Source organism: Trichomycterus rosablanca, chromosome 1 (genome assembly GCF_030014385.1).
Source record: "Trichomycterus rosablanca isolate fTriRos1 chromosome 1, fTriRos1.hap1, whole genome shotgun sequence".
NCBI classification, from domain to species: Eukaryota; Metazoa; Chordata; class Actinopteri; order Siluriformes; family Trichomycteridae; genus Trichomycterus; species Trichomycterus rosablanca.
The window spans coordinates 71,795,284-71,819,512 of NC_085988.1; the positions used below are offsets into that span (position 1 = coordinate 71,795,284).

At 38.8% G+C, this 24,229-nt stretch overlaps 1 protein-coding gene across 1 annotated transcript; it reads right to left on the reverse strand.

Annotated features, from left to right (window-relative positions):
* Window positions 1-5,647: 5,647 nt before the first annotated feature.
* On the reverse strand, window positions 5,648-22,744 carry slc26a3.2 (solute carrier family 26 member 3, tandem duplicate 2). Its single transcript, XM_063006282.1, has 20 exons — window positions 22,614-22,744; window positions 20,975-21,114; window positions 20,747-20,857; window positions 20,375-20,535; window positions 18,897-19,061; window positions 18,583-18,735; window positions 17,634-17,716; window positions 17,403-17,550; window positions 17,206-17,319; window positions 15,372-15,449; window positions 14,504-14,599; window positions 14,065-14,171; window positions 13,907-13,976; window positions 11,336-11,428; window positions 10,857-10,952; window positions 9,502-9,729; window positions 8,395-8,449; window positions 8,158-8,291; window positions 5,793-5,858; window positions 5,648-5,674 (listed from the first exon to the last, which is right to left on the reverse strand). Exons 1-20 carry the CDS (start codon window positions 22,742-22,744, stop codon window positions 5,648-5,650), a joined length of 2,256 nt encoding a protein of 751 aa, XP_062862352.1.
* Window positions 22,745-24,229: the final 1,485 nt, after the last annotated feature.

A 24,229-nucleotide genomic window follows, 5' to 3' on the forward strand; every position in this document is an offset into this window, starting at 1 on the left:
AGAAATGGTAGTTACTCATTACACAAGATTAATCAGTTCACAAGGTTATATCAAACAGTCTAATTTTTATTTACAGCAGGTGTTACTTATAATCTAGTGTTTTAAATACAAAAATGCACAATTAAAATGTTGCTTGGGAAAATTGCATAAATAGTCAGGGGCCATAATACTTTATGTACAGTATAAAGTGGATGCATCCCACTGCTTTACTGCCAGATGTCTTCAAACAAGTGAATTAACTTCTTTGTTGTCAAAACCAGATTCTGTGGTGTAGCTTGATTCAGTGGCATTGGGGTGGCACAGCGGTAATTTATGCTCGCCCACTACAGCTAGGATCCAGGGTTTGATTCCTCAGTGGTGCTATCGGCCGTATATCAGGCATATATCTATATACAGGCATGATTTGGAATGTCTGGGGCAGTGATGTATTGACAACCAATAACAGATGGGACTCGCTTTATATTCCACTGTAAAAGCTAATTTTTATTTACAGCAGGTGTTACTTATAATCTAGTGTTTTAAATACAAAAATGGACAATTAAAATGTTGCTTGGGAAAATTGCATAAATTATATTGATCCAGATTAGCATCCAGCTGTTGACTGTCATTCTCCTAAATCACAGTCTGTGACTCAAACACACAACAGAACAAAACTTTGTTAGGCAGTAATTTATACAACACTAATGCTTAAGATACAATTACATGTTTGTCAGCATGTTGTGTAACCAGAAGTCAGCTTGACTCAGGAGCACCTACTAAGCAGAGTACAGTGCCTTGCAAAAGTATTCAGCCCCCTTGAACTTTTCAACCTTTTGCCACATTTCAGGCTTTAAACATAAAGATATGAAATTGTAATTTTTTGTGAAGAATCAACAACAAGCGGGACACAATCGTGAAGTGGAACGAAATTTATTGGATATTTTAAACTTTTTTTAGAAATAAAAAACTGAAAAGTGGGGCGTGCAATATTATTCAGCCCCCTTGCGTTAATACTTTCTAGCGCCACCTTTTGCTGCGATTACAGCTGCAAGTCGCTTGGGGTATGTCTCTATTAGTTTTGCACATCGAGAGACAGAAATTTTTGCCCATTCTTCCTTGCAAAACAGTTCGAGCTCAGTGAGGTTGGATGGAGAGCGTTTGTGAACAGCAGTTTTCAGCTCTTTCCACAGATTCTCGATGGGATTCAGGTCTGGACTTTGACTTGGCCATTTTAACACCTGGATAAGTTTATTTGTGAACCATTCCATTGTAGATTTTGCTTTATGTTTTGGATCATTGTCTTGTTGGAAGGTAAATCACCGTCCCAGTCTCAGGTCTTTTGCAGACTGCAACAGGTTTTCTTCCAGAATGGTCCTGTATTTGGCTCCATCCATCTTCCCATCAATTTTAACCATCTTCCCTGTCCCTGCTGAAGAAAAGCAGGCCCAAACCATGATGCTGCCACCACCATGTTTGACAGTGGGGATGGTGTGTTCAGGGTGATGAGCTGTGTTGCTTTTATGCCAAACATAACGTTTTGCGTTGTGGCCAAAAAGTTCGATTTTGGTTTCATCTGACCAGAGCACCTTCTTCCACATGCTTGGTGTGTCTCCCAGGTGACTTTTTATAGATATCTTTGAGAAATGACTTTCTTCTTGCCACTCTTCCATAAAGGCCAGATTTGTGCAGTGTACGACTGATTGTTGTCCTATGGACAACAGCTCAGCTGTAGATCTCTGCAGTTCATTCAGAGTGATCATGGGCCTCTTGGCTGCATCTCTGATCAGTCTTCTCCTTGTTTGAGCTGAAAGTTTAGAGGGACGGCCGGGTCTTGGTAGATTTGCAGTGGTCTGATACTCCCTTCATTTCAATATGATCGCTTGCACAGTGCTCCTTGAGATGTTTAAAGCTTGGGAAATCTTTTTGTATCCAAATCCGGCTTTAAACTTCTCCACAACAGTATCTCGGACCTGCCTGGTGTGTTCCTTGGTCTTCATGATGCTCTCTGCGCTTTAAACAGAACTCTGAGACTATCACAGAGCAGGTGCATTTATACGGAGACTTGATTACACACAGGTGGATTCTATTTATCACCATCAGTCATTTAGGTCAACATTGGATCATTCAGAGATCCTCACTGAACTTCTGGAGTGAGTTTGCTGCACTGAAAGTAAAGGGGCTGAATAATATTGCACGCCCCACTTTTCAGGTTTTTATTTCTAAAAAAAGTTTAAAATATCCAATAAATTTCGTTCCACTTCACAACTGTGTCGCACTTGTTGTTGATTCTTCACAAAAAATTACAATTTCATATCGTTATGTTTAAAGCCTGAAATGTGGCAAAAGGTTGAAAAGTTCAAGGGGGCTGAATACTTTTGCAAGGCACTGTATAAGAGCAATTCATGTGACTTTAGATGAATTACAGTGACTAAGTCATAAAAAAAAAATCTGACATTGGAATACATCATCTCGCTGTATCATGATGTTAATATAGTGCAAGTAAAAAAAAAAACTGGCCTTACTGTACTTTTGCTCATCGTAACTTTGGCTACTGTTGATCAATTTCAAAACTTTCACATGAACATTGTAATCTGCAATTGCAAAAACAGATAATAGATGTTGAACCTGGTCATAAAATTACATTTAATTGTTCACAGTTAAATTTGACAGGTATCGTCGTGCCAAGATTCTGAGCTCCTCTGTTCGAAACTCGCCATTGCCACCAGTTGGCTGGGTGCCATCTAGCAGGCATGATTGGCAGTGCCTGCAGCAGACATGGTTCTGCTAGGGCGGGATGACCGGACTATGTGGGTGGGGTCTTCGAACGCTGTATAAAGACCCAGAGATGCAGAGCGCGTAGGTGAAAAAGGGTTTTGCTAAGGGCTGTGCGTGGGTCGGAGGAGGCATGAGCAGCAATATACCCACCTCGACTGCAATCAGGGATCCCCCAGCAGCATAAATGCATAAATAAAATGTATTGTTAATATGACAAAATCATTGTTTGTTTGTTTATTAGGATTTTAACGTCAAGGCCTTTAACCCTGTATTGCTTTCATTGTAATTCAGAGGCAAATCCAGCATTAACATCCATCATTAATATCTTCCCATGTTGCCTCTGTAATAGCTGGGCAGTAGGTAATTGTCTTGCTACAGTATCTTTACTCCCTCAGGTTCATAAATCTGTAAAAAGGAAAGAATAGTTCATATTTGTCTGCAGGTGGCAGTAGAGATGTTTGATATAAACATTGGCAGGCGTTTACCTGGAGATAATATTTGCGGTAGCTGTAGATATTAGTGGCTGTGATGTTGGCCAGAACAGAGCAACGTGGACTTGGGTGGAAAATAAGGTTTTCAAACAGCATAGAATTTACTTAGACCTAAAAAGAATTGGATTATTAATGTAGTGGTATCCAGAGTTCTGTAATGTAAAGCTTGCTATTCTGTGGATAAAGTCACCCAGGTTCCAAATGGGGAAATGGGGTTGGATTACCATCTGGTCAAATTTTATCAGAGCATAAAATGGAAGTTGACCCTGGTAAACGTCAATTATTATGTATATGTACACTGATCAGCCATAATATTAAAACCACCTCCTTGTTTCTACACTTACTGTCCATTTTATCAGCTTCACTTACCCTATAGGAGCACTTTGTAGTTCTGCAATTACTAACTGTAGCCCATATGTTTCTCTACATACTTTTTTAACCTGCCTTCACCCTGTTTTTCAATGGTCAGGACCACCACAGAGTAGGTATTATTTGGGTGGTGGATCATTCTCAGCACTGCAGTGACACTGACATGGTGGTGGTGTGTTAGTGTGTGTTGTGCTGGTATGAGTGGATCAGACACAGCAGCGCTGCTGGAGTTTTTAAATACTGTGTCCACTCACTGTCCACTCTATTAGACACTCCTACCTAGTTGGTCCACCTTGTAGATGTAAAGTCAGAGATCGCTCTTCTATTGCTGCTGTTTGAGTTGGTCATCTTCTAGACCTTCATCAGTGGCCACAGGACGCTGCCCATGGGGTGCTGTTGGCTGGATGTTTTTGGTTGGTGGACTATTCTCAGTCCAGCAGTGACAGTAAGGTGTTTAAAAACTTCATCAGCATTGCTGTCTTATCCACTCATACCAGCACAACACACACTAACACACCACCACCATGTCAGTGTCACTGCAGTGCTGAGAATGATCCACCACCCAAGTAATACCTGCTCTGTAGTGGTCTGGTGGGGGTCCTGACCATTGAAGAACAGGGTGAAAGGGGGCTAACAAAGCATGCAGAGAAACAGATGGACTACAGTCAGTGATTGTAGAACTTCAAAGTGCTTCTATATGATAAGTGAAGCTGATAAAATGGACAATGAGTGTAAAAACAAGGAGGTGGTTTTAATGTTATGGCTGATCAGTGTATACACTAGGCATGTTATTAGGTACGCCTATCTTGCACATGCATTTTTTGATTATTTTATAAGCTACACCTACCATTTACATAAACGTTGTGGGTTACAGAGTAGCCCATCTGTTGCTCTGTACACCCCCCAGTTCCCCAAAGTGTCTTTGTTTGTTTGCTTAGTTTTTCAATTCTTATTTTCCTTTGGTTTAGGCCTCGAATAATGTACCTACTGTATATAATGAATGATTGTCTGGGACGGGGAGGGCTAGCTCATCTGTCCTGCCACTACATCTTAAACTAAAATTATTGATAAACTGGCAATAAACAAGACAGCCAGTCTGCTTTGACATATTGGGAAACCCAGGCCCTTTTTTTTTTAATCAAAATCTAAAATATATTCTTACTATGTAGATTGAACACATAAAATATACATATAGGATGTAATTTTTCAGTTTAAAGGAAACATGAATTGAGTGATGTACTGGGAACCCTGTATATTCAATATGCAGTTATTTTTCAAATGTTTGATTTATGCCACCGACTTGATTACCACTGACAATTTCTGTAAGATTTAAAAGAGGGATTTATTATCTGTAATGACCAACAAAAGCTTTCACTCCCAGCTTTCACTGACCTTTCACTCCCAGCTGCATTCTCTAAGACCACCAGTATACAACGGAGGTTCAGTGGTTACATGTTGAAGCTTTATCAGCATACCTACCTGAGGTAAGTGAGTAAAGGCAACTTCACACATGCACACTACGATAGTACCAAACATCTGAAATAAATATAATAATAATGGCACCCATCTCAGATCACAATTTTAAAGCTATACTATTGAATGCCACAATTTTAGGTTTTAAATTAAAATAAAAAAAAGATTTAATTAAAAATAAAAATTCAGATCCATAAAAAGCAACCTGAACGTTATATGGAAAAGTCAGAATTTATTTCACCATAGTAATTCACACATAACACAATGTGCCATACTAGAACATGCATATCAAAAATATTCATACATAAAAATATTTATATGTGTAAAAATATGCAAAACATGCAAAAAGTATATCCACACTTCTTCAATACTCCAGATCTAGATATTAGCCTTAGAAAATTCCAGTTACATCATTACATACTTACTGTGAGAACATTTTACATATTTAGTACCTATTGTGTCACTGATTTAACATTTAAAAAGCATTTTTACAAGATTTATTTTCCAGCTACAAAATTAATTTAGGTTTACAGGATTCAACTGCAGATTCCGACTCAGAATTAAAATCTGGTCTCTGGTTCCTTGCCCTAAAAGGAAACATAACGTAATGTTTAATTTATTTATTTATTAAAATAGTTATAATTAATATAATGGTGAAGCAGTTGGTCTACTGCAACATTTACAACATTTGATGGGTCAACTTACTGCTTTCTCTCTGTTGCGCAAGTAGTTTTTTTCATTATTCAGCTTGTTATGGATGTTATTGTCGACCTGTAATGGAATATATAAGAGTTAGTACCACACTACATGAACATTCTCTTTTCAAATAGACATAAAATAGACAAACATACAATTTATTTTATACTTATTTTATGCAGTTAACGTATCTATCCCATCCCAGAAAATGTATCGGAATTGAATTTATTGGACATAGTTAAAAAAGACACACTAGCACGCCAGAGCTGACATTTCGAACTCGGCTACATGAACAACGATTGGCTTGTTGTTCATACAGGGTGGGAAGCCGGATAGGGACTCCTCATAACTGATGCAATTACAACCTCTGCTGGCTGGTTGATGGCGCCTGCACAGAGTCAAGGGATAATGTGGACAGGGTGTGGCTCTCTGTACACAAAGCTGATCCGCATATGAACTCGTCTCGTGCAGGTGAAAAGGTGCAGTCGGATACTACACACATGTCGAAGGGGGCGTGTGACAGTCTCACTCTCTTCAATCAGCAGTGGGGATCAGCATCAGTAGAGAGGAAGTGTAATGCAATCGGGTAATTGGATACGAATAGAAAAAAAAGCACACCTCTGGGTCTATAAGACCTTTCAATTTACAATGCATTATTAGAACAAAAATCAAACCATAAACTCTGTAAATCTGTCTGTAACTTTAAGTGTTTCCAGGACCACAGTGGCCCCAATAATTCTAAAATACAAGAAGCTTGGCACATTGAACCTTTCTAAATGAGACTGTCCAGCTAAATTGGGCATATGTGCCTTGTTTAGAGAGGTAAAAAAGAACTTAATGATCACTCTAAAAGAGCTCTAAAAGCCCTTGTTCAGAGATAGGCAAAGATGTGACAGATTATTTAATTATAATCGGCAATTTTCAAAAATACATTTAGATGATTTGATTTGAGCAATATTTTGGCAATTTGAAGGTTTTTGTTCCATAAGATAGATGATAAAATATGGTACATTTACAGCATTTAGCAGACGCTTTTATCCAAAGTGACTTACAGTACTGTGACAGTTATTGTCTAAGCAATTAAGGGTTAATGGCCTTGCTCAAGGGCCCAACAGTTTGCAACCGGGCAATGGTGGGGCTTAAACCAGTGACCTTTTGATTACTAGTCCAGTACCTTAACTGCTAGACTACAACTGCCCTCCAAAAACATGTAAGTGACAGAAAAAGTACTACAATCCCAAATCAATTTATTTAAAAAAAAAACATTTATCTTACCTTACCTAATTTCATTGCAGGCAGTATTAAACCAAGATATTTCATGTTGTGTCTGGTCAACTCAATTTTATTTTTTAATGCACATTTATTCCTGCATTTCAGGCCAAAAAAAAAGTTAGGACGAGGCAAATTAGGGTTAAGTAATGAAGAAAATAAATAAATAATAATTTAATAATAATGGTGAGGTCCACATGTAAGGGGGCACGGTGGCTTAGTGGGTAGCACTGTCGCCTCACAGCAAGAAGGTCCTGGGTTCGATCCCCAGGTGGGGCGGTCCGGGTCCTTTCTGTGCGAAGTTTGCATGTTCTCCCCGTGTTCGTGTGGGGGTGCTCCGGTTTCCTCCCACAGTCCAAAAACATGCCACCAGGCTAATTGGAAACAGTGAATTGTCCTATAGATCGTAGTGCCCCAAGCCCCAATCCCAAGCCCGGATAAAATAGGGAGGGTTGTGTCAGGAAGGGCATCCGGTGTAAAAAATTATGCCAAATCAATGCGGCTCATGATCCGCCGAGAGCCGACCCCGCAACCGAACGGGACAAAGGCAGAGGAAGAAGAAGGCGAGGTTCACATGTAAATGCTTTACCGTCCCAACTTTTTTAAAATGTGTGGCATGCCTGATATGCAGGAATGTGTGTGTATTATAAATTGTTTGTTTGTTTATTAGAATTTTGATGTCATGTTTTACACACTTTGGTTACATTCATGATAGACATTACTCATTACACAAGATTCATCAGTTCATAAGGTTATATCAAACACAGGACAATCTAGTGTCTCCAATTTACCTCACTTGCATGTCTTTGGACTGTGGGAGGAAACCGGAGCACCCAGAGTAAACCCACGCAGACACGGGGAGAACATGCAAACTCCACACAGAAAGGACCCGGACCACCCCACCTGGGGATCGAACCCAGGACCTTCTTGCTGTGAGGCGACAGTGCTACCCACTTAGTATTAATAAATAAAATGAAGTTGACCAAACAATACATGATATATCTTGGGTACATACTGTCTGCAATGAAATAAAAGTCAACATAAATGTATTGTTGAAACACCATTCCAACTCTTTCTGGATTTGAAATTGTTGTAACATCCTCACCTTTTTACTTATGCTTAAAGGTGGATGGAGCTGTTGGATGTGCAGCATTGCATCATGAATGGTCAGGAAGAAGATAGATGTCGTAATCTCATTATCAAAGAACTTGCAGCTCTTTAGTTTCTCAATGATGTATGCTGGGAATGACATGTTAAAGGTTATAGATAGGGTGAGAATTGCTTACTCTTTTATTGCACTGGCAGTTCATGTGCTGTGATGATAAAGAACATGTAAACTTACAGTCACAGGCCACTATGTAGACCTCAACATCAATACGAACGAATTCTTTCAGAGCCTGTAAATGTTAGAACAGAATGCTGTTACATGATTTGAAAGTGAAGGGGATTGCTTTTAACAAGAATGGTTTCACACCCAGAACCATAAACTCAGGTCATATGAACACTATACTCCCAGATCAGCATTTACTTTGCAATATAATGAACACTATACTCCCAGATCAGCATTTACTTTGCAATATAATGAACACTATACTCCCAGATCAGCATTTACTTTGCAATATAATGAACACTATACTCCCAGATCAGCATTTACTTTGCAATATAATGAACACTATACTCCCAGATCAGCATTTACTTTGCAATATAATGAACACTATACTCCCAGATCAGCATTTACTTTGCAATATAATGAACACTATACTCCCAGATCAGCATTTACTTTGCAATGTAATGAACACTATACTCCCAGATCAGCATTTACTTTGCAATATAATGAACACTATACTCCCAGATCAGCATTTACTTTAATTTTAAATTTAATTTAATTTTTACCCCTTCGACACGTGTGCAGTAGCCGACTGCATTTTTTTACCGCACGAGTCGAGTTCACATGCCATCAGCCTTGTGCACGGAGAGCCACACCCTGATCAGCATTATTCCTCTACTCTGTGCAGACGCCATCAATCAGCCAGCAGAGGTCGTAATTGCATCAGTTATGAGGTCCCTATCCGGCTCCTCACCCTGAATGAACAACAGCCAAACATTGTTCATATAGCCGCCCAGCCCATTCGGATGGCAGAGCTGAGATTTGATACGATGTATTCGAAATCCCAGCTCTGGTGTTCTAGCGTGAGTTTTACCGCTGTGCCACCTGAGCGGCCTGGATTGAGTATCTCTTAATACAAACATGCTTACAGGTTTGTGAGATTAACTAGAGTAGCTTTAATCAATGCAAAGACGGGAATGACAACCCTTCCACCCCAAAAAACAGTTCCACTATCAATGAGTTCTCCTAATCTACCTTTTGTAGCATGAACCCTACCCTACCAATAAAATATTGATATTTATTCAGATAGTACATTTGTGTAGTCAATTTAGCATGTAGTACCGTTTTAAGGACTTTAAGTGCAGAGATGTCCAGAAAAGAGACGGCAGAGAAGTCCAGGATGAGACTGTGGATGTCAACTCGAGGAACAGAGATGTTGGCAGGAAGTTCAGATCTCCAGTTCACCTGAACAGGAAGGTCGGAGAAGTCTATTGGCTGATCTAGGTCCTCCATATTGCTTTCATCTTCAGACTCTTCAATTGGCAGACTGCATGTAGCGTGTATTCCTTTCTGTAGGTTAAAAATATTATTTTGGGGGCTTAGCTGGTTTAAAATAAGATTCTGTAACTGCTAACCAGACAGTTGAAATATAAATTAGTCAATGCTTGAAATATAAATACACTATATTGCCAAAAGTATTCGCTCGTCTGCCTTCACACGCAAATGAACTTGAGTGACATCCCATTCTTAATCTATAGGGTTTAATATGATGTCAGCCCACCCTTTGCAGCTATAACAGCGTCAACTCTTCTGGGACGGCTTTTCCCAAGGTTTAGGGGTGTGTTTATGGGAATTTTTGACCATTCTTCCAGAAGCACATTTGTGAGGTCAGACAGTGATGTTGGACGAGAAGGCCTGGCTCGCAGTCTCCGCTCTAATTCATCACACAGGTGGCATCCTATCACGGTACCACGCTGGAATTCACTGAGCTCCTGAGAGTGACCCATTCTTTCACAAATGTTTGTAGAAGCAGTCTGCATGCCTAGGTGCTTGGTTTTATACACCTGTGGCCATAGAAGTGATTGGAACACCTGAATTCAATTATTTGGATGGGTGAGTGAATACTTCTGGCAATATAGTGTAGCATAGAGCGTAATGCTAAACATGGTTACTGTGGCACACCTTAAATTCAAAGAATCAACTGATTGTACTTCAAAAAGTCAGACTAATAAATATTCTTACAATAGAGCTCCTGAGAAATATTTTGTAATAGAAATAAATAATAAACCACTTATAGGCATTATAAGTATATACTTATAGCATTATAGGTTAGCACCTAGCCAACAGAGCAAACACTAAAAAACACTAACCTTGCCTTTAGAGACACTCCAATAGGTTCATGAAATTCAAAAATAGAGTTCCTTATATGTTTTATTATTATAATGTGACCTAAAAATGTTTATGCCATTTTGTCAGAATTGATCACAAGTATTGTATTACTAAAAATAAATGCCCAGGAACATAGCACATATAACGCTTCTGAGTGACCTGTCTCCAGTAATGACTGCTCTTATTCAGGAGGATAAATTCTAAACATCTCAATTTAGATTTAAAATTAATGCATGCATAATATACTGTAGTTCTCAAAGTTAAAGTGCAGAAAGCTACATCAGTCTGATGTTCTTTGTCGGACTTACAGATGTAACCGTTAGTTCCCCTTTCTTTAACAGTTTCCTAATTTTCCGCAGGGCTTTATTTCTCTTCCTTAGTACTCTCAATGGATTGAAACCCACCTGTAACCAAAAAAAAGAAAAAAAATTATACACTTAAAGAGGTACAATACAACTATGACACTATGGATTGAAACACTGTCGAACACTAACAATCGTAATATGCTATGATTTCCAACATTTTTGAACATTTTCTCCACAGACTTTTTGTTTACATTATATATGATGTAATTGATACAGAGTACACATTGTATTGATAAAGTATTTATCCCCACACCCTCAATTTAATTTCATTTAATTACACACTCATTTTTTATTAAAAAAGAACATGTTTCATTTAGTCTGTCTTTTACACAAAACTACACAAAGCATTACAAAAGCTGAGCAAGGTTTTTTTGTTGTATACTCTTAATTAAAGTCACACATATAATTTCAAATATACTTACAGCATCAATAAGTTTTCCTTTAAAGAAATCAATATTTGCAAAGAAGATCGGTGAGGGGATTCTGAAAATCTTTACTCCTTCTGGTTCATATATCTGTGTAGAAAACAAACAAACAAACGAACAAAAATGATAATTTCCATAATTTACTATGTATGGGTAATCCAGTATTATAATAGTAGATAAAAAGTAAAACCACAAAAAATAAACATCAGTAATATTGTAAAGACAAATAACATTATACTGTACTTAAGTTAAACCAAAGCAACAACATTTTGCATTTAAAGTATAAATGACATTAAATAATATAAGTTTAAGTTTATTTAATAGCTTATTTAATGTGCTGTGTGTTATACTAGTGTTACATGTAACTAAAACTATTAGCTTTGTAGTTAATGTGTTTAGTAGGAGACAGATCTGGACTGCAGGCAGGCCAGCCAAGCACATGCGCATACAGAATGAGGCCTGGTTTCACGCCCTGATGTAGCATGTGTCTCTTTAAAATCCCAATATACACCTCTGTGTCAATGGTCAATCAATCCCTTGGTGGATCTTCCTTTTATACTCACTCATGATTCCCTCACCTGTTACCAATTCACCTTTTTTTTTTCAAGTTTTTTTGTTTGTTTTTTTCACAAATATATATATATATATATATATATATATATACAGTGTATCACAAAAGTGAGTACACCCCTCACATTTCTGCAGATATTTAAGTATATCTTTTCATGGGACAACACTGACAAAATGACACTTTGACACAATGAAAAGCAGTCTGTGTGCAGCTTATATAACAGTGTAAATTTATTCTTCCCTCAAAATAACTCAATTTACAGCCATTAATGTCTAAACCACCGGCAACAAAAGTGAGTACACCCCTAAGAGACTACACCCCTAAATGTCCAAATTGAGCACTGCTTGTCATTTTCCCTCAAAAATGTCATGTGACTTGTTAGTGTTACTAGGTCTCAGGTGTGCATAGGGAGCAGGTGTGTTCAATTTAGTAGTACAGCTCTCACACTCTCTTATACTGGTCACTGAAAGTTCCAACATGGCACCTCATGGCAAAGAACTCTCTGAGGATCTTAAAAGACGAATTGTTGCGCTACATGAAGATGGCCAAGGCTACAAGAAGATTGCCAACACCCTGAAACTGAGCTGCAGCACAGTGGCCAAGATCATCCAGCGTTTTAAAAGAGCAGGGTCCACTCAGAAACGACCTCGCGTTGGTCGTCCAAAGAAGCTGAGTGCACGTGCTCAGCGTCACATCCAACTGCTGTCTTTGAAAGATAGGCGCAGGAGCGCTGTCAGCATTGCTGCAGAGATTGAAAAGGTGGGGGGTCAGCCTGTCAGTGCTCAGACCATACGCCGCACACTACATCAAATTGGTCTGCATGGCTGTCACCCCAGAAGGAAGCCTCTTCTGAAGTCTCTACACAAGAAAGCCCGCAAACAGTTTGCTGAAGACATGTCAACAAAGGACATGGATTACTGGAACCATGTCCTATGGTCTGATGAGACCAAGATTAATTTGTTTGGTTCAGATGGTCTCAAGCATGTGTGGCGGCAATCAGGTGAGGAGTACAAAGATAAGTGTGTCATGCCTACAGTCAAGCATGGTGGTGGGAATGCCATGGTCTGGGGCTGCATGAGTGCAGCAGGTGTTGGGGAGTTACATTTCATTGAGGGACACATGAACTCCAATATGTACTGTGAAATACTGAAGCAGAGCATGATCCCCTCCCTCCGGAAACTGGGTCGCAGGGCAGTGTTCCAGCATGATAATGACCCCAAACACACCTCTAAGACGACCACTGCTTTATTGAAGAGGCTGAGGGTAAAGGTGATGGACTGGCCAAGCATGTCTCCAGACCTAAACCCAATAGAACATCTTTGGGGCATCCTCAAGCGAAAGGTGGAGGAGTGCAAAGTCTCGAATATCCGCCAGCTCCGTGATGTCATCATGGAGGAGTGGAAAAGCATTCCAGTGGCAACCTGTGAAGTTCTGGTAAACTCCATGCCCAGGAGAGTTAAGGCAGTTCTGGGAAATAATGGTGGCCACACAAAATATTGACACTTCAGGAACTTTCACTAAGGGGTGTACTCACTTTTGTTGCCGGTGGTTTAGACATTAATGGCTGTATATTGAGTTATTTTGAGGGAAGAATAAATTTACACTGTTATATAAGCTGCACACAGACTACTTTTCATTGTGTCAAAGTGTCATTTTGTCAGTGTTGTCCCATGAAAAGATATACTTAAATATCTGCAGAAATGTGAGGGGTGTACTCACTTTTGTGATACACTGTATATATATATATATATTTGTGAAAATATTGGAAATCTTTCTTTTCTGTTTCTTTCTTTCGAAAATTAAATAGAAAATAAACAAATCAAAATGTCTTCTTTTTACTGCAATTTACACAGTGTACTTTTACACAATGTACAATGTACATACTGTAAAAGAATGCTTTGTGTATTAACAGATATGAACGTATTATGACAGGGTTATTTAACACATGAAGCTCATAAAGTGAACGTAATACACCACTGTCATTAAGACACACTCACATTCACATAGTCCTTGCGGTCTCTGTAAATGTCCGTTCCAGAGATGTTTGCCAGGACACAGCAGCGTGGGCTGGAGAGTAGAGGATCTTATTAGCAATGGTTCTGTTAAAGAAATGTATTAATTTAAACTGAGAAGTTTATTGATCAGTCCTACTCACTACTGAGTTCTGAAGACCACAACAATGAGTTCTACTCCAAGTCCTACAGCGAGTCCAAGATCCAGACCCAACAGGATGGAGGCAACACATGTCACAATCCAAACAAGCTGGAGGAAATGGGATCATGATTATATGATTTAGTATACGAATACAGACAATGCACAATGCAAGCCAAAACAAGTCTCTCGAAGGTCTTTGTGCATAAAAAGTGTAACCTAACTATTAAAATATGAGAAAAGTCCATGACAACTATTTCACATGTCCTGAGAACTGTTCTTTTACAGATTATTCACCATACTTTATTTATGAATACTTTTTTTATGCAACCCAGTTTCCATTGGGTTAACATAAGTCAATAATACTCTAGATAGGACATCAATTAATAGCAAGGCTTCAGCTGGATTATTCGTTGCTGAGATAAAATGTGAAAAGTTCTTACACAGTCTGGGCGATCCTTCCTCCAAAGGTATGGGACTTCACGCACCTGCATTAGCATCCCCTTTAGATTCACTATTACCACTGCTCCAAGTACTGACTGTAAAAACACAGTATACAGCTTAGAGTGAGCAACATGGAAGCCTTTACCAAAACACAGTTGTTTCTGTATTAAACTGATATGGAATTCTTCAAGTTTAGTGATATGAAATAGTTTAATCAAAGTAACAATTACCGCTCAGGTGGTGCAGCGGTAAAGTACGCTAGCGCACCAGAGTTGGGGTTTCGAATACATCGTATCGAATCTCAGCTCTGCCTTTCCGACTGGGCTGGGCGGCAGCATAAACAACGATTGGCTGTTGTTCAGGGTTAGAGGGTGAGAAAGTTGGATCATAGGTCCTCATAACTGGTGCGAATACGGCCCCTGCTGGCTGACTGATGGCGCCTGCACAGGGTTGAGGAATAATGCTGATGGGGTGTGGCCCTCCATACACAGTGCCCGTCAAGTGTATAAACTCGACTCGTGCAGGTGAAAAATGCAGTCTGTACTGACTGCACGTGCCGGAGGGGGCGTATGTCAGTTGAGAGGCGTCCTCAGTCAGGGGTGAAGGGTCGAATCAGTATAGAAGACACAATCAGGGTGATTGGACATGACTAGATTTGGGGGGGGGGGGGGGGGGGGCATTTTTCCCCCAGAAGTAATGTATTATTAAGGACACAATTGGCAAGACCTTTTAAAATATGTACGATAGAAGTTATTCCAATTAATTACTAGAAATAATGCATTTTTCAGCACATAAAAGATGACACAGTGGTTAACTTGTAGTTAGTTAGTTCAGTATAAGTTACTACATATTGGTTGTAAGGCTTACCTTAGGCAGTGGCTCCAGTAAGAACCCTATTGCTAAGGTTACTATTAGCACAATAATGGCAGAAAGAAGTCCAGCAATCTGCAACAACACAATTTTATTTTATTTTAAATCTGAATTATGTTTAATCAAACAAACAATAAATATGTCTAGTGGTAAATTGGTAATATTGACCACTAATATGTAATATAGCATATATACACCGATGAGGCACAACATTATGACCACCTTCCTAATATTGTGTTGCGTCACGGCTGTTAGCAGCAGATCCTTTAACTCCTGTAAGTTGCGAGGTGAGGCCTCCATGGATTGGACTTGTTTGTCCAGCACATCCCACAAATGCTCGATTGGATTGAGATCTGGGGAATTTGGAGGCCAAATCAACACCTCAAACTCGTTGTTGTGCTCCTCAAACCGTCACTGAGTGGTTTACCACTGTTTCTTCCTTGGACCACTTTTGATAGATACTGACCACTGCAGACCGGGAACACCCCACAAGAGCTGCAGTTTTGGAGATGCTCTGACCCAGTCGTCTAGCCATCTCAATCTGGCCCTTGTCAAACTCGCTCAAATTCTTACGCTTGCCCATTTTTTCCTGCTTCTATCACATCAACTTTGAGGATAAAATGTTCACTTTCTGCCTAATATATCCCACCCACTAACAGGTGCCGTGATGAAGAGATAATCAGTGTTATTCACTTCACCTGTCAGTGGTCATAATGTTATGCCTAGTCGGTCAGATTAACAGATCATCTGAGAAAGGTTAAATATTACTCATTAAAGTGCACTTCAAAGTAACTCATCTCTACTTCAGGTTTTTTATGCGACCATAAACATGGCTTTATAAAATGTCTCCATCTTCAACACTTAAAAGCACTATATGCATAAAATAGCTTTTTATCATTAGATGGATATGGATATGGTAGTTCATATTTGTTAATTCATTTTATACTGATTTATTCATCATTCATTTATTTATTTTTACTATCTACACTTTAGTGCTGGTCCAGTGCCACCCAGAAACACTGGATCAAAGGCAGTAATAAACATAACAAGACATAACAAGTCTATAACAGGGCAGGACACACTCTCACTCACTCACTCACTCAAATCAGCATAGCCAATCTAACTTGTATGTTTTAAAGAGGTAAGAGAAAAGAAAAGTACCAAGAGGTAAAAACCCAAACTGATACAAGTAAAACATGAGAAACTCTTCACCAACAGTGACCACAGGCAGAAATCAATTGCAGGTCCCTAAGACCCAGATTTCTGTGTGGAATCCACTCTACCATGACACCTTGATTGTATTTATGAATCTCAGAAGCATGTTGGAATATAATGCTTGTTGCTAAACCTCTCAGGTGGGCCAGAAGACTCCTGGTGCAGCAGTAAAACACGCTAGCACACCAGAGCTGACATTTCGAACTCGAGGGTTTTACTGTGTGTAAGCCATAAATACACAAAAACATAATTATAGGGCATAACACATCAATTAATTCACAAAATTAAGAGCAAATAAATTCATTGGCATGTTGTTTAAGGTGGTGGAAAGGGTTCTTGGAAACCCAGTCAGGCATGCAAACTTTTTTTCGGGTCTCTCCGGATCTTTGTGCCACCAAGACTACCTGCTGTGCCACTATGCCACCTATTTCAAAAAATGTTTGGTCATTTTGTCATTTTAACATTACTGGTGATATGCAAAAAGCCTGTATAAAAGCACTTCTGCTTTATAAGTGGTCCAAAAAACACTATACAAGTGACATTCTGCAATACAAGTGGTTGTCTACCCTAATAAATGAAGCATACACCCTAAGGTTATGAATATGAAAAGCATTACCTGTGTTTTCCCCCCTGTGCTCTCTTGTACTGCACTCCTGGAGAGAGCTGTGCTTGCTGCCAAAGATTTAAATGCTCCACCAAAGATGTTACTTGCACCAAAAGCTATGAGCTCCTGTAGAGAAATTACACACAGTACTGTGTGAATATAAATAACAGTACACACAACAGGCAGTTTTTTGCACTAATGGAGCTCACCTGATTACCATCTATAGCATAGTCGTGTTTGACAGAGTAGACTTTAGCGACAGCAAAGGCCACAGCAAAGCCCACTATAGAAATGGGGAAAGCATCTATTGCTGTCTCCTTAAAGATCTGAAGATTAGGAGCAACGGGAGGCTCAAATCTGATGGAAAAAATACAATTTTACACAAAGTATTTTTACGAAATAAAAATATAACAGAGCTATTTTCAGGTTTTGTCACTTACCGATCTGGTATTTTTCCTACAACATCCACTCCATAATTTGCATGGAAGTTGAATGCATATGAGACTCCACATGCTATGATAGTCTGCAAGAAATGCACAGTATTGTAAACACTAGTCCAGTGCATGTTCAAAATTCTATTTCATGGGCATTAACAAACCATTAAGTCACAAATAATGGGAGTGAAAGCAGACGAGACGAGAAATGGTATGAACCAATTTAGGAATATATATATATATATATATATATATATATATATATATATATATATATATATATATATTCACTGATCAGGCATAACATTATGACCACCTTCCTAATATTGTGTAGGTCCCCCTTTGACCCGTTGAGGCACATCCTGTAACTCCTATAAGTTGTGAGGTGCTCCATGGATCTGACTCGTTTGTCCAGCACATCCCACACATTCTCGATTGGATTGAGATCTGGGGAATTTGGAGGTCAAGTCAACACCTCAAACTCGTTGTTGTGCTCCTCAAACCATTCCTGAATGTGCGTCAATGAGCCTTGGCCACCCATGACCCTGTCTCAGGTTTACCACTGTTTTTTCCTTGGACCATTTTTGATAGATACTGACCACTGCAGCCCGGGAACACCCCACAAGAGCTGCAGTTTTGGAGATGCTCTGACCCAGTCGTCTAGCCATCACAATTTGGCCCTTATCAAACTCACTCAAATCCTTATGCTGCCCATTTTTCCTGCTTCTAACACATCAACTTGAGGATAAAATGTTTACTTGCTGCCTAATATATCCCACCCACTAACAGGTGCCGTGATGAAGAGATAATCAGTGATATTCACTTTACCTGTCAGTGGTCAATAGACCCAGCTGTTTTAAGCCTACTTTTTAGAGTTTTACAACTTGTCTGTAATATTAACAGTGATAAGACTATCAGCTTCTTATATGTGTACCGCTTTACTATCCACACTCACCATGATGACTTCTATTGGTATGGGCACTGGAAGCTTTGACTTGTATCTGTCATTGAGCTCCTTCACAGCAAACACCACAGTAATCACTACAATGGCCGTCACCAGATCATGGATGTTTGTTGAGGTGATCTGGCCAAAGGTTTTCTCCAGGATCTAGAGTAAAAGAAAGAAACTAAGGTAAGACGGTATGATCACATGCAGGGCATGAAGATAAGTTATCTATGACATTCTCATGTTACAACAAGATACTGTAAAGTAAACAAAAAAGATCACAAATCCAGTCATAAGTGCATTGTAGAACCTGTTAAACTTACATATATAAGGGCAAGTGGACCACTGAAGCCTGGTACCTTCAGCCCAAAAATAAACTTGAGCTGGGATATAAAAATGTGAACCGCAGAAGCAGTAGTGAAGCCGGATACCAGAGTATCAGAAAGGTAAATGACTATGAAGCCCACCTGCAGCAAGCCCATACCAAGCTGAAAAAGAGATGACAAGTAATGGTTATAACAGTGGACTAAGCATACACTATATGGACAAAAGTATTGGGACACACCTCTTAATAATTGAATTCATGTGTTTAATTTAGTCCCATTGCCACAGATGTATAAAATGAAGCACCTAGCCAAGCAGTCTGGCTTTACAAACATTTGTGAAAGAATGAGGTCTCACTGAATTTAAGTGAGGTACTGTAATAGGATGCCACCGCTGCAACAAACTGGTTCATGAATTTTCTTCCCTTCTGTATATTCCAAGATGAACTGTGTTGAAAAGTGGAAGCATTTAGGAATTACAGCAAAAATGTGGCAGAGCACTTGAAGTTATTTAAAGTGCAGAGGTGCATAATGCATAAAACTTGCCACCGCTCTGTTGACTCCTCTGGCATTAGCATCAGCACAAAAACTGCACCAGGAGCTTTAGCATGCTAGCCTTACATTACCAAGCACAATGCCAAGCATCTAATGGAGAGATGAATCACACTTCTCTATTTGGCAGTCAGATGGTTGAGTATGGGTTTGGCGAATGCCAGGAGAACGTTACTTGTCTGACCTCACTGTGCCCACTGTAAAGTTTGTTGGAGGAGGGATATATTTATAGGGTATATAGGGTTGATTTTTAGGGATTGGTCTAGACCCCTCTCCCCAACCTTTTTTGCAGCACGGACCGGGTTCATATAAGATATAATTTCACGGACCGGTGGGGGCTGAAGGATTTAAAATAGAATAACTACAGAATGGAAAATCTGATTTTTTATTGCAACGAGACACTGCTCCCACCTAGTGGTGATTGGATACAATAACACCTCAAGAGTTTTGACAATTGAATTGCTCTTGTAGCAATCTCTAATTATTTATTCTTTCTGTGCAGCCTGGTAATAAATGGCCCGGTGGTTGGGGACCACTGCCTTAGTTCCAGTGTTAATGAATAAGCATACCAGGACATTTTGGACAATGGTATGCTTCTAGCTTTGTGGGAACAGTTTTGGGAAGGGGCCCCAGTGCACAAAGCAAGGTCCATATGGCATAGTTGGGTGAGTTTAATCTCAGCAGTAGTGGGCCAGCGCACTTTACCTCTGTGCCACCCAAGCGCTGTCAAATGGATCTCAATTATTATGTAAATGAAAACAATATTTCCTAAACTGTTGTCAAGAAGTTGGAAGTATATACTTATATGAGTATAAAGGTATATATTTTCTTTTATATAATTGATTTTATATATATATTTGTGTCATATAGTGCACAAGTTCCTTTACTAATGTATGGAATCCAGTTTAAAGAACAGGTCTCAATACCTGGAAAATGCCAATAAGGAAAGTAAGTGAGGCAGACACTATGGCTCTTTTGTCATCGATGTTAAGCCCCTCAAGGCCTGTGATGTTAGCGTGAGGACCCTCATCAGGTATTAGTCTTGTCACTACAGACCCAACCATTAAACTCAGAACTGGAAATGCTCCTGAAATAGAAAGAAAAAAAAAAGAAAAAATGTTAAGTTATTAAGAAATAGCATCAATTATAAAAAATATATAAAATATATATAATAAAATATAGATATGTATTATATATAAAGTGACATTTCAGTGTCATCAGACTTGGGTAGAAGATTTGATTCGGTTTTGATGGCTGATCAGTGTACATTAAGTAACAAATGTATGTGCATGACTCACCCACAGAAATGTGTCGAGAAGTGCCAAGAAAAAAGTAAATTATGACAGGGAAGAATGCAGAATATAGTCCATACCAGGCAGGTAAAGATGCTAAAAGGCTGTATGCTAACCCTAAAAGTAAACACATAACAAATCTAATGTTAAAAAGTCTTCACACTTGAACTACAAAATGGTAGTTATTTATTCCTATTCAATTGTAGTTACTAATTAAGGCTGGTGTGGTTTTACCTTGCAGTACGGCCACCAGTCCAGTGCTGACTCCAGAAACGATATCACCCAGAATCCATTCTTTAATGTTATACATTTTTATCCAGCCTATGACCGGCAGCAGAGACAGGGCTGCATTCTTTGCACGTTTGGAATCGCAGCTGTATCACCACACACAGACACACAAACACATTATAACAAAAGTAGACAATTGAACAATCAGTAACCACATATCTACTCATTATACCTACACATTAGGTCAGACTAAATGACAACAGATCACACAGCAGTCCATTTAAAGAAAAACAATCTTCTTATTAAATATAATATAAAGCAAGTTTAAAAAATCTATACAAACCCCAACACTGTGAATACTTGAATTATAAATACAAAAAGACAAGCTAAATAATGTTTTAACTAATCATCTTTATTGTTTTTGTATATATATACACTCATTCTAAACTGCAATCATTTGTAAACTAAGGACGACTGTAGTGGTGTTAAAGTGGATTGTTTCCTATTCTTGCTTGATATACTTCACTATAACAGTCTGGGTACTCCAGCCGCAGATAAGCCAGCCTAGCACCCACTTTCCTTACTTCAAAGCCACGCTTTTTTAACACTTGGACAAATTACGGCAATAGACGGAGCACATTTTGTTCCAAATTGAATATCTACCCCTCAGCATTAACTGATTTATTTATTTATTTGGATTTCAACGTCATGTTTTACACACTTTGGTTACATTCATGACAGAAACGGTAGTTACTTATTACACATGATTCACCAGTTCAAGTCTTTAATGTCAAACAGTCATGGACAATTTTGTATCTCCAGTTAATCTGACTGCATGTTTTTGGACTGTGGGAGAAAACCGGAGTTCCCAGAGGAAACCCACACAGACACGGGGAGAACATGCAAACTCCACACAGAAAGGACCTGGACCGCCCTACTTGGGGATCAAACCCAGGACCTTCTTGCTGTGAGGCGACAGTGCTACCCACTGAGCCACCATGCCATCCCAGCATTAATTGTGGCTTTACATATGTACATATGTAAGTTACCCATGCTATTGCCACTAGCACACCCCTATACCATGATAGGAACTGGCTTTTAATCTATGTGTTGGTAAAACCAGGATGGTCCTTTTCATCTTTAGCCCGGTAAACACAACATTCATCATTTCCGAAAACAATTTCAAAGGTGGAATTATCATTTACAGTCTCACACCACACGTGATGCTAATCTGATGCTTATCATTTACAGCGTCAGACCACACAACGTTTCCGCTTTGCGTAAGACCATCTCAGATAAGTTTCCACTCTGATCAGGCCGCAGAATTTCTTGATGTGTTTGATGAATGACTTACGCTTAGCGTAGTCTTAACTTGAATTTGTAGATGCAGTGATGAATTGTGTTTAAGGACAATAGTTTTCTGAAGTATTTCCACTCAATAATTACAAAAATCTATATAATAGATAAAATATAATACTAAATATATCTTTTGTGTACTCTTTTAATTGAATACCTGTTAAAGACAATCTCTTTCTGTTATAATTTGCATTTTAACAACCATCACAGTTGGGTTTGTATTTATTTACTTTTAATTAATGTGTTTCAATGCATTTTTTATTTTTTTAAGGAAGCAGTTAAGGCTTACGTGAAGTATTGCTTTACATGGTCCAGGATAGTTTTGCGTTGCCTATGGACTTTCTCATAGTCTTCTGTAAAAGCATCCTCTGTGTAGAGTGGTCTGCTCACAAAATACTGATTTCCTGTAGTCTGCACCATTGTGTCCCGGCCTTTATAAGTGCTGTAAATTTACTTTTTCAGTTCTGTAAGAGAAAAGGATTTTATTATTAAAGTAACCTAAAACATCAGAAGAGACTCTTATCTTTTTAGTGCTGAAGAAATCATTCATTCACTATCTGTTTTACCACTGCTGTAGCGTTTTTAGGGTCACAGTGGACTGCGGGAGTAACTCCACACAGACCTGGACTGCTCCACCTGGTAATTGAATCCAGGACCTTCGTACTGTGAAGCAACAGTGCTACAAACCGAACCACTGTGCCACCCTGAAGAGTTCATGAAGAAACTCTAAATATTATGGAACACATTGAAATGTCTTTGACTCTTTTAATATCAAGTTACGTTTTTCATGAATTATGTCAAATTTGGCTGACAACCCAGTTTGATGTATATACTGTACATACACTGATCAGCCATAACATTAAACTCACTGTCCACTCACTGTCCACTCTATTAGACACTCCTACCTAGTTGGTTCACCTTGTAGATGTAAAGTCAGAGACAATTGCTCATCTATTGCTGCTGTTTGAGTTGGTCATCTTCTAGACCTTCATCAGCGCTGTTGGCTGGATATATTTTTGGTTGGTGGACTATTCTCAGTCCAGCAGTGAAAGTGAGATGTTTAAAAATTCCATCAGCACTGCTGTGTCTTTCCACTCATACCAGCACAACACACACTAACACACCACCACCATGTCAGTGTCACTGGTTTTAATGTAATGGCTGATCGGTGTATATATATATACTGTATTTATATATACTGTATATATATATATATATATATATATATATATATATATATACTTTTCTAACCACAACTTCTTTTGGATTGCTTTCTGATCATGCTTTAAGATGAATATAGACAGAAATTGGGATAGACAAGAACAAAAACAGGGCACTTAAAAGCACTTCTGTTACCCATCAGTCTCACTTGATTTACCTAAAACCCTTTGAACATTGTTTTCCGAACTGGTGCAGGTCTGGTATTGCTGTTTAACTAAATTAGTCACGTTTTGTCATACATTTAACCTGTCCACTCTCCAACAGCTAGTGCTGGTGAAAACCACAGGAAGAAAAGTGTCTGAACTATACACAAACATTATATAATCATATAAAATTAGATAATTAGTTATTATTCTGCAATAAAGTTTTATGTTCTTCATAAACACATAGGTTTATACATCCTAAAACAAAATAATTAAATTAGACAAATTAATTACAATATATTATTTTACTGATTAGTGGATTATTATGTTAATTCAAAGCAGTTATTAATAAAATGATATTCTAACCCTACCTGGAAAATCATTTATTTCATAACTGCCACAGGTCTCCAGTAGTTCTGCTCACGTGTTCTTCACCTCACCATTCTGAAAGAAAGATCTGAGATCATGTGCGATTTTCTTGTACAGTACCATCCATAAATCTCATGCGGTCCCTGTAATTATTAACACAAGGCCCAGTACC